The sequence below is a fragment of the Carcharhinus amblyrhynchos genome, chromosome 1 (genome assembly GCF_965287045.1).
Source record: "Carcharhinus amblyrhynchos chromosome 1, sCarAmb.v2.hapA, whole genome shotgun sequence".
NCBI lineage: Eukaryota > Metazoa > Chordata > Chondrichthyes > Carcharhiniformes > Carcharhinidae > Carcharhinus > Carcharhinus amblyrhynchos.
The window spans coordinates 132,282,734-132,299,285 of record NC_137324.1 but is presented as its reverse complement, the minus strand read 5'-3'; the positions used below and the strand labels follow the sequence as shown (position 1 = coordinate 132,299,285).

The window sequence follows — 16,552 nt, the reverse complement described above, 5'->3', positions numbered from 1 at the left end:
CCTCGAATGTTGATATTTCAAGTGGTAACCAAAATATTTTTTTAAAAGTTGTAAGGTTTCTCCTTACTCTTCCACAACCTTCCCAGGCAGTGCATTCCAGATTCTCACCATCCTTGAGTGAATTTGTTTTCTCAAATTCCCTCTGAGTTCCTCACCCTAAAATTATGCCCCCTTGTGATTAACTCCTGAACGAAGCAGAGCAGCTGCTTCCCATTCACTCTGTCCATACCTCTCAATGTTATACATCTCAATCATGTACCCCTCAGCTTTCTCTGCTCTAAAGAAAACAATCCAAGCCAATTAGTCTCTCCTTATAGCTCAATGCTCCATCTCAGGCAACATCCTGGTGAATTTGCTCTGTAACCGCAAGAGTGCAATCACATCCTTCCTATAATCAGGTGACCAGAACTGCATACAGTACTCCAGCTGCGGCCCAACCAACATTCAGCTCCAACATAACCTCCTTGCTCTTATACTCTACGCCTACTAACTGCTGTAAAGTGTACTTTCTAAATCACAACGTAAATTATTTAAATAATCCTGAAAACACAACAGAAGTCTGTTTTTGAAAGAATTGTGATTTTGCTTGCAAAATAAAACAGAAGCAGTAACACATCTTAATTTTGCAACTTTCCATTTAATTTATCGCTGGTTTGTGACACAAATAAGTCACCAGTTTACTTATAAAATCTTAAAACTCTTCACTAAAGAAGAAAACTTTCCTAGAACTGAACATTGTGTACTCACCGCGGCACTCTTCCCAGGGAAGCTGAAGAAAGCATCAGGGCTCAGTTTCTGCGGCACCTGTCTCAATATGGTCAGTAATTTCACTGCATGTAGAGGCTACAAAGAAATTGGATTTAAAAATGCTTACAGTCATCTAAACAAAAGTCACAATTTCTCCTGCGCTTATGAATGGAGGAAAGCTTAATAATAAACATTACCATATAATCAGGATGGAACAGCTTTAACATAAATTAATCAGTGGGAATTAAAATATACACATTATTTTTAAATGACAATAGCCTCAAATGAATATTGTAAATCAATTACAGCCCATCTTTTATATTGTGGCTTTAAATTGTAACTTCACAGAAAAATTCATCTCCAATTAAATATATAGCCATTTACGGGAAACATCACTAATTTCCATACAAGGCTCAAGAATTCAGCCTTTTACCATTTTTAGCCACAACATCAAAAAAGTACAACAAATGTTACCCATTGTCCTTTTTCTCCTTGCAGTTTGCTAACTAGTAGTTTCAGTTCACGGACAGTTATATTGTAGCTCGCCACAACTCCTAACATATCAACCAGCAGATCTGTAAGTGTAAGAATAGATGAGTTAAAAAAGTAAATACTCAAGTTCAGAACAAAACGAAAATTTGATGGCCTCAAACCCCAGAAGATGGGCTGGGGACCAAGCCACCTCAACCCCCTCAGGAAGTCCTCACACAAAGTAGGTATGAGAATTGCCAGGGAAGTTCTAATTTCTAATAGGCAATTACTCACCACTGCGAACCATCCAATTTAACTCAAACTTTGGATGATTCTCATAGAATTGTTACCCAGGAACAATAAAGGATTAAAACTATTTCTAATTCCTGAATAACGATCTGGTCTGCTATGATAGAACCTTTGGCCAGGACAGCAAAAAGTGCTAGGATAATTATTGGTGGAGCACAATCTTTTCATAATCGAACCAGTAAAACACCTGTGCTCTTTCAAAAATGCAGTCCAACTGAAGTGGAGCAGTATTCTCTACAGCCCAGTTCTATTTTTGTACAGTTAGGATCTGGTTCCTATAAAGCAGCAATGCCTATTTAACAAATTTTCCAAATAAATTAAGCACACTGCAGTTCAAATGCTGAATATTTAAAGTGCTTGAAGTATAAGACCAAAGGGGAGAATTTGGAAAAGTAAATCAAACTGAATGCAGAATGGCTGCTAATTTACTACTGTTCATTTTTTGCTATTACCCAAGAAATTTCAGCCCCCCAGATCTTCCAACAGCATTAACCAAAAAGTAGCAGGCAGTCAGCGTGATCACTCCTTCGAATATCATGTCAAGTTGGCATTTCTCTCATGCTAATTCTCTATATTAGGGAAACCTATGAAGATGTGAATAAATACATCTAATTATTTTCTTAGCCTGAGTCTGATTGAACTAAAAATTATTTTCCTATCCCACTCACTACTCCCCACCCCACAAAATTTGCTCAATTTTAAAATTCTCATTGCTTCATGTATGGAATGGTAGCCAACTACTAATCACTGTTTTTAATTTATGGGATGTGGACATGCTGGCTAGGCTTACATTTATTGCCCATCCCTAATTGCCCTCAAGTTATTGGTGGTGAACTTCCTTTATGAAATGCTGCAGTGCCTGTGGTGTAGGTGCACTCAAGAATGCAGTCAGGGAGGGAGTTCCAGGATTCCAGCAACAGTGGAGGAACAGTGATATAGTTCCAACTATATACCAACAGGATGGTGAGTTATGACAACCATCAATTCATCCAGTTGAGGTTATCCTTTTCATTTGAGGCAGAAAGCAGTTTTGGTCTAATTGTAAGTAAAATACATTTATTGAATTGAAAGACACCTACATGAACTTTGTTCCTTCAACTCTTGCCTGCTGCAAACACCCTACTCATGTCACCCAATAATTGGCTGTCATAGTTTAAGCTATAAGCTAAGAAAATTTCCCCAATTGTCTCAAGTGCTCTCCTCTTTCAAAACATTGTTCTGCGTCAATACATTATACTTCTTTGACCAAGCTTCTTGTCATCCCTCTTTGGACTCCGTTTCCTGCTTTGCCAAAATATGCTCCTGTGGAGGGTCTTTGGATGGTTTTCAATGCGAATGATACTAGATAAATGCAAGTGATTGCTGTTAGTGTCTTAAGTCACTAAAGGAATTACAAAAAGATAGCTAACCTATTATTCTATAAAAATCCAGAGTCTACACTGCTGAGCAGATTCACTAGCGCCTGAAAACATCATTTCACTCTACAGTTGAAGCATCAGCTGATTAATTCAACTCCAGGTATATCCCAATCAATTTTTTTTTTAAGGCTGCTTTGTTGAAGACTAAAGCAGGGTTGTCAATCAATACACACACAATCATGTACCAACAACTGCACTCCTACATTGTATCCCTCATCAAAGTCCAATCATCTTATAAATTAGGGTGGACAAAAATCAGCCTATGGACCTTATCCAAAATGGATCTATCTAGCTGTGCAGTATTTCCCATAATGGGTCCACGGATAATAGTGGATCTGCAGAGATCTGCCAGACATCCAGGAGTACAGGAAATATCATGGGACGCAAGAATCAGAATTTGAGAGGGACAGAACTCAGAATACCTGCAAAAAAGCAAACTTCAAAATGCTGACCAAGAGTGGTCAAATAATTTCAGTACAGGTTTTAATTGGGGCGTATAACGTGTTGATTTTAAATGGATACAGCTTGAGAACAGCAACAGCATTTATATAGCACCTTTAACATAAATAAAAGTCACCAAGGTAGCATGCAAGCATTTCAACAAAATTTGGAACTAAACCATTTGGAAATATTCAGCTAGATGTCAAATATTTGATCAAAGGGGCAGGTTTTAAGGAGTTTCTTAAAGGAGGAAGGAGAAGTAGAGAGATTAAGAGAGGAACAGCCAAATTAGAGCCTTGGCAGCTGAAGACACTATCAACAGGGTGGATCAATTAAAATTGGGAATGCTCAGGCAGCCAGAACTGGTGAAGCATTTGAGCAGTTGTTAGGCCGGAAGAGATCACAGAGGTAGGAAGGATTAGGCTATGGAGGTATTTGAAAACAAGGACCAATGGCACATTATGTTAAACATTAGAAAGCTAGTAGTGGATCTCGGCTCCATCCTTCATTTATACCCTGCAATTGTGTGTGTTCATCTTTTGCACAAGGTTAACTGACATAATAATAGCATATTGACCTGAAAATGATCCTAGAATCCTACAGCACAGAAGGAAGCTACTGGGCTCATTGAATCTGCACCAACCAGAATACCATCCAGGCCCCACCCCTGTAATCCCATATATTTGCCCTTCTAATCCTCCTGACACTAAGGAGCAATTTAGCATGACCAAACAACCTAACCCATACATTCTTGGATTGTGGGAGGAAACTGGAGCACCCGGAGGAAATCCGCACAGACACAAGGAGAATATACAAACTCCACACAGATCGTGACCCAAGCTGGGGATCAAATCTGGGTTCCTGGTGCTGTGAGGCAGCAGTGCTAACCACTGTGCTGCCCTTAATATTGCAATTGCACTGGAAGCGTGGCAATTAATGCCAACCCACTAATTCCTAGGATAAAAACACTGGGGTAAAAAGAACTACATTTGTTTTTTTTAATTTATTTTTTAAATTCCCCCCCACATAGAGCAACAATTAGCTACTGTAAACCCAGCTATATCATTTGACATCTTATGGTATTGAATTCTCGTCTCAGCTATGCAGGTTACATCTAGGTAAAACACATTCCAAAGAAAATGGCCTTACCCGCTATCATATTGTTAACCCTATCAATTCTCTTGAGAATATGTTCAATCAAACCAGCATCTGTGCAGGCCTGTAGATTACGAACACTTTTTTTCAAAATTGCTGTGAAAATGCTCCAAACTTCAGCCTGGCAGGTCACATCACAGTTGTCCAATAGCTCCACCATGCAGGCAATACTTTCCATATCATGGATGATGAAATTCATCTCCAAGTCAAATTGTCCACCTACAAGCTTTAATAAAAATATATTGTTCACAAACTGCATGACAAACATGAATTCAATTTTCATGGCAAAAGATTTACTCTCAAGTATCACATGTACATATTTGTATGCTGATATATTTGTAGATAACAAATTCATTTCTTAAAGGTTGTGGCATCTGCCAAAACACATTTACAAACTAAAAAAATACAGCAACTATATTGAAACAAAATTATAGCACAATGGAAAATTTGATATTTATAGTTTTGCCCTGAAGCTAAAATTGGTCAATTCAAATTTTATTACACAAAACTAGCTACTGAAACAAGATTAACTGTTATATGACCACAGCTATACAGTATTACCCGCCTATAAAATGCAGAGTTTGTCAAGTTTTGAAGCTATAAAGTTGATGATAACCTAATATCCATAAAAATTTTAAAATGCTGAAAAGGGTTTTAATAATTAAACAAATGATTCGGTCATAATATCACAGGACATAACAGAAATAAAATAATGTTGGACATGTTCAGCCATTTGGGCAGCACTTATGGAGAGAAACAGAGTTAATGCTTCATCAGAACATCAGAGAAATTTGGAGATGTAATAAGTTTTGAGCAAGTGAAAGGGGGAGAGTGAGAAAAGATCAAAAGGAAAAGTGTGAAATAGTATGGAGGTCAGAAAGATTAAATGACAAAAAAAGTTTGTGGTGCAGGCCAAAAGGAAGTTGCAATGGGACAAATAAGAAAACAATATGCATATAGGGAAGGTGTGAATGGCAGGATCATGAATAGCTGTTGTCCAAAAGAAAAAAAGAAGAGAGAAGTGAGACAAAAAATATAAAATCAAAGGAATCAAAAAAGGGGCAGAGGTCAAAATAGAAAAGAGTTGAATTCAATGCTGACTCCACAGACTGTTAAGTGCCCAGTCACAAGATGGGGTGCGACTTCTCCAGCTTCTGCTGCACTTCATTGGTGACTGGAGGCTCATGGTCATGCTTGTGGAGTGAATTCAGGTCTACTGTAAAGTGGTCACATAAATTCCCTAATATAAATGAGACCACATGGTAAGCATTCAATGCATTACACCACCACAAAATTGTTACGACGCAGCTGTTTGGCCCATGGTGTCTGCACTGGCTCTCTAAACAAGCATTGTGCCATTTCCTTTTTTCCCCCCAATACGCAGCACATTGTTCCTAATCAAATAACCGTCTAATGCCCTCTTGAATACCTCCACCACACTTCCACAATGCCCTCGAGTGCCTAGTTTGAAGATGTCTCCACCACAGTTCCAGGCAGAGCATTCCAAACCTGAACCACTTGCTGTGTGAAAAGGCTTTTTTCTCGCATCACATCTACTTCTCTATCAAATGCCCTCCCTCAAATGCAAGTTAGTAAAACATGATTTCCCCTTTAGAAGTGCATGCTGGTTCTTTCTAATGAACCCACATTTTTCCAATAGATGAAGAACAAAGAAAATTACAGCACAGGAACAGGCCCTTTGCCCTCCAAGCCTGCACCAACCGTGCACAGAACAAAGAACATTACAGCATAGTACAGGCCCTTCAGCCCTCGATGTTGAGCTGACTTGTGAAGCTAATCTAAAGCTCATCCAACTTACACTATTCCAATATCATCTATATTTTTACCCAAGGACTATTTAAATGCCCTTAATGCTGCCTGACCTAACTAAAACCCCCTACCTTCCGGAAACAATATCCTTCTATTCCCATCCTATTCTAGTATTTGTCAAGACGCCCCTTTAAAGCCATTACCGTATCCACTTCCACTATCTCCCTCGACAGCAAGTTCCAGGCATCCACCACTGTGCAAAAAATCTGCCCTGTACATCTTCGTTAAATCTTGCCCCTCGCACCTTAAACCTGTGCTCTCTAGTAATTGACTCTTCCACCCTGGGAAAAAGCTTCTGACTATCCACTCTATCCATGCCTCTCACAATCTTGTAAACTTCTATCAGGTCGCCCCCTCGGCCTCTGTCGTTCCAGTGAGAACAAGGTAAATTTCTCCAACCTTTCTTCATAGCTAATGCCCTCCACACCTTCAGTGACCTGTGTATCTGTATACCCAAATCCCTTTGTGTAACAATACTTTTAAGGGTTCTGCCATTTACTGTATATTTCCTATCTGTATTAGACCCTACAAAATGCATTAACCATTAATGCATTAATTACTGACCACTAATTCTATCTTGAATAATTGCTTCTAGAAGTTCGCCTGCCACTGATGTTAATTAAAATGACTGGTCTCTAATTACTGAGACTAACATTTTTTGAACAAGGACCTAACATGTGCAATTCTTCAATCCTCTGGCACCTCCCTGAATTTAGAGAAGACTCGAAGATTATGACTGGCTCCCCTGCAATTTCCATTCTCAGTTCCTTCAACATCCTTGGACGCATCTCATTCAATCTCAGTGCCTTGTCAACTTTAAGTACTGAATTGACTCAACAATTCATCCTCATCAGGGAGGGACTTTCTTCATCTGTTGACATGGCCTGGGTAGCATCTACCTATTGGCTGCTAGTTTTTTCTCATAATCCCTCCACTTCTCACGTGTGCTTTTTCACCACCCGCTCTGAAATTTCTCTTGGTTCTTCTCAACTGAATTTTCTACCTGACATCTGTCAAAAGCACATTTTCTGCCTTAGCTTAATTTCTATCTGACGTTACATCCAGGAAGCTCTGAATTTGTTTGCCCTACCTTTTCCATTCAAGGGAATATGACCTGTGTCCAGACCATTTCTGTTTTGAAGGTAGCCCATTGTTCAGCTATAGCTTTTCCTGTAAAATTTAGTTCTAGTTTAACCAGCTGAACTCCATTCTTTCCCATTGAAGTTAGCTTTCCCCAGTTATTGCTTTTATTCGGGATTGCCTGTTATCTTTTCCTATCATCCTAAACCTTATGATACAATTACTGTCTCTTAAAATTTTCCCAGCTTGACAATTGAATACTTGGTCCACATTATTTCTAAGAACTAGGTACAACAGTGCATTCTCTCTTGTTGGACTGGGTATGAACTGCTGTAAAAAATTTTCCTGAACACAATCTACAAACCTTTGCCCCTCTCTGCCCTTCACACTACCACTGTTCAAGTCAACATTCAGATTATTAAAAACTCGATATATATTCCATAATTTTTGCAATTTTCTGTAATTGTCCTGTGGGTTTGTTCTTTTACATCTTTTTCACTAAATCACTATTTCACCTAGAAAGAGTATTTGAGGCCTTGGACTAAGAAAGGAGGAGACGACAAAAGAGCATTTGTTGTGTGAAGGAAAGGGGATGAACATCATGGCGAGAACAGCACCTTTGGAACGCTAAAACAGGAGGGGAGCAGATGATGTGTTTGGTGGTGACAATATGCACAAGCTGGCAGAAATGGTGGAGGGTGATTCATTGAATGCAACAGCTGATGGGTGGAGGCAAGGAAAAGGAAACAGTGTCGTATTGTGGGTGAAAAGAAGGGCGAGAGCAAGAATGTGTGAAATGAAATGTTCGTGGTTGAGGGTTAATACTGAAGATTGCATCATCCGGACAGATGCGATGGAGACAAAGATACTTGAAAAATGCAGTGCAGCCTTTATAGGATGTGGAGATACCGGCATAGGACTGGGGTAAGCACAGTAAGAAGTCTTACCTGATGAAGGAGCAGCGCTCTGAAAGCTTGTGCTACCAAATAAACCTGTTGGACTTTAATCTGGTGTTGTGGGACTTCTTACTGTCTTTATAGGAAGCCAGGAGGAAGTGTGATCAAGGTAATTGTGGGAGTCAGTGAGCAAGAAACCACAAGACTGGGTTGGAATAAGTTACTGGTATGCAATAGGTCATCTGCCTGACTCAAAACACAGTAATTACGTTAACGATTATACCAATTACCTTAGAGCAAATGATAACCATAGGTTCAATCTACTACATTGCTTGTTTGTTGCTACATGTACACCAACTTTTAGTAAGTGCATCATGTGAGAAATCACAGGGTATAGTGCAAGCGTGCTAATAAACAGTAGACATAAGTATAAACCTTTTTTTCAAAAATAACAAACTTTCATAAAGGACCCAAGTACACAGATCAAGTCAATATAAAGTTTTAACTTAAATTCTCCAAATGCAAACTTTCCACCTTATCAATAAAAGACGAAAAAAGTTGCAAATGTTAGAATTCCAAAATAAAGAGTTGCTGAAAATACAGTGCATCCATCACCATTTGCAAGAGGCAAGATGGCTGCATGTTTCAGATCTAGATTCTTCAAAAGAACTGAAAACTAGATGTTAAAAAGAACAGAAAGTGCTAGAGAAACTCAGCAGGTCTGAGAAAGAAAGAACCAAAGTTGAGTCTGGATGACTTTTTGAAGGGTTGAAACATTGGCTCTCTTTCCACAGATGCTGTCAGACCTGTTGAGTTTCTCCAGCATTTTCTGTTCTTGTATCAGATTCTAGCATCCACAGTATTTTGCCATCACCTTTTATCATAAAAGTTAAGCAAGCTCCTTACAGGAAAGTGTTCTTCCCTAAAGGTAACACCCAGTATCAATATGCCTCATCTAAAACGGTTTCAAGTAAATCCCACTACATACAAGTACATTCATCTTTCAAAGAGATGCTGAATTTAAAATAAATCTGTCAATAAATTTCAATAGTCAACAACATAATTATTTATGTATACAACATTTCTTCAATTTACAAAATTTTTCAAAAGAAAGACGACTTTAAAGAGCCAACTAGATTTATTACATAGCATTTGAAGCACAGAAATAGGTCACTCAGTCCAATTAATCTGTGCTGGTGCTTATATTCCACTCCACTTAATCCCAGTCTTCCCAAAAATCTTTCAATTCCTTTTTCTCTTCCTTACTCACCTAGCTTGAGAAACCATCTAAAATATTTGCCTCAATCACTTCCTGTGGTAATAGTTTTCGCTTTCTAACTAAAGAAATTTCTCCTTATTTCCCATTAGGTATTATTAGTAACTATTTTGTATTTACTACCTTGATTTGGATTCTCCCACAAGTGGATACATTTGACCCATGTCTACCCTGTCCAACCCGTTTCTAATTTTAAATGATTTACATTTACATAGCATCTTTAGTGCAGTGAAACAACCCAAAGTGCTTCACAGGAGCGTTAGGAAAGGAAGTATGCCGAAGCGCCAAGGAGATGGACACAGAAAATGATGACCAAAGAGGATCAGAGCAAACGAGATTACAGAAGTACAGGGAGTTTGATCCATAGACCAGGAGCTATGAAGAATGCTACCTCTCTGGGGGAGATCACCACCAAGAGGCATGTAAATTCCAGTGAGATACATGCTAAGATTGCAATAGGTGGGGGCACATTAGGAGCAAATGCAAGACTAAGTAGAGCCTACCAAGAGCCAATTCTGGCTCCAGTACAGGGTTGTGAATAACTCTGAAAACTATTCTGAAGTATACTGGTTAAACAATATTACGGTGGACAAAACGGCCCCAATTATGAGTGCATTGATGGTAAACAGTCTATCACTTACAAGAAGGGTGGCAGGCAAAAGGCAGGGAATTGTAGGCTGGTTAGTTTAACGTCTGTTGTAGGTAAAATGTTAGAATCCGTCATCAAGGAGGAAATAGCGAGGCATCTTGAGGGGAATTGCTTGATAGAGCAGACACAGCACGGTTTCGTTAAGGGGAAGTCGTGTCTGACAAATTTATTGGAGTTCTATGAGGATGTGTCTAGGGCGGTGGATAGAGGAGAGCCGGTGGATGTGGTCTTTCTTGATTTTCAGAAGGCGCTTGACAAGGTGCCTCACAAGAGGTTATTACAGAAGGTAAGGGGGCATGGAGTTGGGGGTAGCGTGGATAGAGGATTGGTTGTCAAATAGGAGGCAGAGAGTGGGGGTTAATGGGTGCTATTCGGATTGGCGGTTGGTGACTAGTGGAGTGCCCCAGGGGTCGATGTTGGGGCCTCAGCTATTTACCATTTATATAGATGATCTGGAGGAGGGAACCGAGTGTATGGTGTCGAAATTTGCTAATGACACCAAGATTGGTGGAACGGCAAATTGTGCAGAGGGTGTGGAGAGTCTGCAGAAGGATCTAGATAGGCTGGGCAAATGGGCCAGGAACTGGCAAATGGAATTTAATGTTGGCAAGTGCAAGGTGGTCCACTTTGGTAGGAATAATGGTAGGAAGGACTATTACTTACGTGGCGAAAAACTGCAGCAGACGACGGTGCAGCGGGACCTCGGGGTCCTTGTGCATGAGTCGCAAAAACCCAGCCTGCAGGTGCAGCAGGTGGTCAGGAAGGCGAATGGGATGCTGGCCTTCATAATGAGGGGGATTGAATATAAAAGCAGGGAGGTCTTGCTGCAGCTGTATAGGGCATTGGTGAGGCCGCAGCTGGAGTACTGTGTGCAGTTTTGGTCACCGCGCTTACGCAAGGATATTTTGGCCTTGGAGGGAGTGCAGAGGAGGTTTACTAGGCTGATACCAGAGTTGAGGGGGTTGAACTATGAGGAGACGCTGAATAAACTAGGCTTGTACTCGTTAAGAGTTTAGAAGAATGAGGGGAGATCTCATTGAGACGTATAAGATGATGAATGGGATGGATAGGATAGAGGTGGAGAGACTCTTCCCGCTCAGAAAGGATAGTAGGACTAGGGGGCACAGCCTCAAGATAAAGGGGAGGCGGTTTAGAACGGAGTTGAGGAGGAACTTCTTCACTCAAAGGGTGGTGAATCTCTGGAATTCTCTGCCTGTTGAAGTGGTGGAGGCTGCCTCGCTAAATATTTTTAAGACGCGGGTTCTTGGGTTTTTGATAAGCGAGGGGATTAAGGGTTATGGGGAGAGGGTGGGAATGTGGAACTGAGCCACGACAGATCAGCCATGATCTTATTGAATGGCGGGGCACGCTCGAAGGGCTAGATGGCCTACTCCTGCTCCTATTTCTTATGTTCTTATGTTCTCATCAGTTGGAACCCATTCCCAGTTTTTTTGAACCTCAAAGTCTTAACTCAGGTGCCCAATTTCAGCCAATATAGTTATGCTTCACTTTCCCCCACAAATGCCTGGATTGATTTCTTTTAATAACGCCACCACAAGAAGTTTGGAATTCAGGCCAATTGTGTTCATTCTTGGATGGGAATGGAGTGCATTTACTAAGGGAGGATGATGGCACAGTGGTTAACACTGCTGCCTCACAGCACCAGGGACATGGGTTCAATTCCGGCCTCAGGGACACTCTGGTGGAGTTTGCACATTCTTCCCGCGTCCATGTGGGTTTCCTCCGGGTGCTCCAGTTTCCTCCCACACTCTAAAGACGTGCTAACCTCTAAAGATGTGGATTGGCCATAATAAATTGTCCCTTTGTATCAGGGGGATTAATAGGGTACAGGGATAGAGTTAGGCTGGAATTGTTGTCAGTACAGGCTCAATAGGCCAAATGGCCTCTTTTGCACTAGAGGAATTCTATAAGTACCTTTATCTTCACTGTACCAAAATATTCATTATTTTCCACGCATAATGCAACAAGGTTAAAAAAAACAGGTTCACAGACAGAACACAGCCCAGTTACTTTTGATTAGATAGCTCAAGTACAGCCATTATTTCTGGCCAGGTGACCAAAAGGAGGGCAAACATAGGTTTCACATTTTTTTGCAATAAGAGTTTGAAAAGCATGCATTTTTTTCTACTGTCACATATTTGTGACAATACTGTACCTTTAAAAAATGTTTTGGGGTTATGTTTCTCGTGCAGGACCTGTTTTAGCAATTTGTTTTATTATTGGTGCCATTTTTTCAGGATCCAGCAGCCTTGTTGTTACTGCAGCAGCATAACTGATCTTAATTGCTAAATGTTAGTTTTAATCTGGACTAATGCAGAGGGTTTTTTTGGTGTTTTCCCCTGGGGTTTTGGCAGAGTAGGCTTGACTGGGTTGATTGACAGTAGTATCATGTGACTAAGTGAAGCTAAGCTTACACAGAAAAATTGTCAGTTGCTGCTTGAAAGCTGCAGAGAAAGGTAGCCTTTCTTTCTCTGAAGTCTGGGGACTGGGATCTGCCAGAAACTATGTTCATTTCTCTGAAGTTCTGCTGCTTGAGGAGATATCTTTCTCCAGGAATTGCTGTGTGGGAGTCAGAAGACAAGTATCTTTCTGCATCTGTCCAGAGGGTTAAAAGGCTAGAAACAACACGCACATGAACATATCTGTTTTGTACTGATTCTGAAGAGGCATTTATGTCAGTGAGGAATTAAATTGGAACTATAGAGATGATCAGCTATTAAGAATTATTTCTGCCATGTTTAAGTACTTTAATTGGTAAAAGTTATGCTAATTTTCTTGTTATAGTCTAACTGTGTTCTTAAATAAAGTTTGTTTTAATAAAATGTTCCTAGTGAGTCAATCAAATCATACCCGCAGCAAAACATCTTACGCTCTCCATACTGCTAAAATCAAAAAATGTTAGAATCTAGGCTAACTGAATAACATACCTTTGAGTTTCTGATCTGGTCCCTAACACATTGAAAAGTATTTCTCAGCAGTTGTTCAAATTAAGTTGTCCATCTATCACAGTAATATATACAAGAGACGGATGAAAAAAATAGCAACATATCACCACATTTAAGGACCTGGAGTAGCTGATGTTGTAGTTTTGGGCAGAATGCATTAATTATATATGTTACTTGGTTGCGTACTGTAAATCTAGTTTCCTACTGTTCTTATTCATCTATCCATTTACTAGGTAATCAACCTGCTGTAAACCAAGTCTGCAGACGAGTGAAATATTTATACTGTCTTAAGTTGAGAAAGCTGACCAGTGGCAAGTAGTACAAACAACATGCCAGGATACAGTGAATATTCTCTATTCAATTATCGGTGCCTAATAAATTAACTACCTATTGCACAGATCACAGGGAAAAAAGGACCCACTTGAACAACAGTCAATTACGTTGAACCAGAGGAAAATAACCAAATCAAGCCCCAAATTTTCATCTTGGAGCCTAATCTGAGCTGGAGGAACTCCACCTAATCTTTCAATTAGATACTTAGCCTTCCAAACACACTGAATTCAACAATTTCAGATCACAAAATCACAAAAATGCCCCATTTTTTCTAGATGACAGATCAGTGATATTTCAGCTATTTCCATTTACAACTTCTCAAACTTCATCTTTTGTTTCTTCACGATCCATTACCATCCCCTTTTGCACCATTATCCATTTTCCCATTTAATCTCCCCTGACTTTCAATAACTGATAACGTTTTCCTCCCCCCCTTCCCCCTCAAGACTCATTTAAAACATATGTACATCTCTAACCATTTTTCTAGTTCTGACAGATTATGAAATTGAAACATTAACTCTGCCTTTCTTTATTGATATTGGCCAACTTGCTGATTTCTAAAATTTTCTGTTCTTATCTCAGATTCACCCTGCAAACTATGTAGTTCCATCAGCAGCAAAAAAAAGTATTTTTAACAATACTCTGCCTGGCCCATCCACTTGTTCTCCTTTCTGAACAAGATCAGGTTCTTTCTACCATATGATTTGTTAATCCCAATTTTATCATTTGTTGCAAATTTTCTTCCAATCTTGCAAACATTTTCCCTAAAAACTAGACTTTTTTCAGTATATCCCGATTTGACAGTTTTTTTCTGCTTGTGCTTTTTTAAGTAAATACTACATTGAGGATTTCCTGATTTTATTTCATCTGGTTTCTGTTGACACAAGAGACACATCAGCTCTGACAAACAGTCATCCTGACACAAAACATTGGCTCTATCTCTCTCCACAGATTCTGTCAGACTTGTTGGGATTTTCCAACATTTTTTGTTTTCATGTATTATGTAGTTTAACTTTAAGAGATATTGCGTAATAAGAGATTTAAAAGAGGAGGGATGTAGTAGCAAGTCCTTTCAGGGGCATGTCTCAGGAGGGTTATGTGACCCGATCATCCCAATAAGGTGGGGGCACATGAATCCCACGAGCGCGGATTTTTACCATCTGAAACGGTCCTGGAGCAAGATGCATATTGCAGCTCTCTGTACATAGTTGAGTTAGTTAATAAATAGTTGTTGTTAACCTGGTGATCACCAAGCATTATGATTATCACATCCTCATTATTTGCCAATTTACGTTCCATCCTACAATGTAGCTACTGTTAGGGAGTTGAGAGGCTACTTCACACCCACCCCCCTGACCCAACATCATCTTCCCCTTACAAAGAACAAAGAACAACCCAGCACGGGAAACAGGCCCCTTGGCCCAACGAGCCCGCGCTGCCATTTCAACAAAGCATTTTCCTATACCTACCCTGCCCCATGTGTATGTGAATGTGAATGGTACCCCTAATGTAGCCAGATTCAGGGGAAAATAGTGTAGGGTCAATTTGGTACACCAATCAGCCTAAGAGCACATCTTTGGGGTGTGGGAGGAAACCAGAGCACCTGGAGGAAACCCATGCAACCACAGGGAGAATGCGCAAACTCCCACAGACACAGGCCCAAATCCATGTATCTGCACAGCTAGCAGTGATAGTCACTGAGCTGTTGTGGTGCCCGTCTGCTGGTCCAGGATTAAACACACACAACGACACGAAGTACTAGGCCACTCTCGAAACCTCCAAGAGCAGCCCACGCACGACCCACCGTGTGCATGCCCCTCGTTTGACAAGGTGGACCGACACCTGTGGATTAAAAGAGACAAAACATTAACATGTAATATTACATTTCCAGTGTCATCCCGAGGCTCTGACCCTTTTTAATACCGTCTACTATAGCCCTCCATCCCTGTTTCGCTCGTGTCTATCTAAGTAAACCTTAAACAAGTCCAACATGCCTGCCTCCACCACCTTACTTGGTAGCGTGTTCCATACCCCCACGACCCTCTAAGTGAAAAACCTTCCTCTAGTATCCAAATTATACTTCTCCCCCCTCACCCTTAGATCGTGACCACTCGTAATAGTTGTCCCCAATCTAGGGAAAAGCCTGCCACTGTTGACTCTATCTATTCCCTTCATTATTTTATACACCTCTATCAGATCCCCCCTTAATCTCCGTCTTTCTAAGGAGAAAAGCCCCAGTTTTTCCAATCTTTCCTCGTAACTCAGTCCTCCCATACCAGGCAGCATCCTGGTAAACCTCCTCTGCATCCTCTCCAGGGTCTCCACGTCCTTCCGATAGTAAGGTGACCAGAACTGGACGCAGTACTCCAAATGCAGTCTAACCAACGTTCTGTACAACTGAAGCATTAGACGACAGCTCTTATACTCTATACCCCTTCCTATAAAGGCTAGCATCCCGTAAGCTTTCTTCACAACCTTCTCTACCTGTGTTGACACCTTCAGAGACTTGTGCACCTTCACTCCCAGGTCCCTCTGTATTTCTATACTCTTAATCGGTCTACCTTTTATCATGTAACTCCTCCCTGCATTATTCCTTCCAAAATGCATCACCTCGCATTTGTCAGGATTAAATTCCATCTGCCATCTATCTGCCCAATATACCAACCTACCTATATCCTGTTGTGTCAACTGACAATCTTTCTCAGTATCCACCAATCCTGCCATCTTGGTGTCATCTGCAAACTTGCTGATCACACCACGTACACGCCCTCTTCCAAGTCGTTTATATATATTACAAAGAGGAGGTCCCAGTACTGAGCCCTGCGGCACACTACTAGTGACTGACCTCCAGCCAGAAAAGGGCCCTTCCACTACTACTCTGTCTCCTGTTGCCCAGCCAGTTTTCAATCCATCTAGCTACCTGTCCTCGTGTCCCATGTGCCTTAACCTTTTCTACCAGCCTACCGTGAGGGACTTTGTCA

The 16,552-nt window shown here is 40.6% G+C and overlaps 1 protein-coding gene across 1 annotated transcript in view; it reads right to left on the bottom strand.

The window, feature by feature from the left end:
* lrba (LPS-responsive vesicle trafficking, beach and anchor containing) overlaps positions 1-16,552 on the bottom strand; it is an 888,619-nt gene that overhangs the window by 825,894 nt on the left and 46,173 nt on the right. The window contains exons 2-4 of the mRNA XM_080192970.1: positions 4,536-4,767; positions 1,222-1,322; positions 748-843 (exon numbers count right to left, since the gene is read on the bottom strand). Coding sequence (XP_080049096.1) covers positions 748-843; positions 1,222-1,322; positions 4,536-4,767 — 429 coding nt within the window. The remainder of the gene's footprint in view (positions 1-747; positions 844-1,221; positions 1,323-4,535; positions 4,768-16,552) is intronic.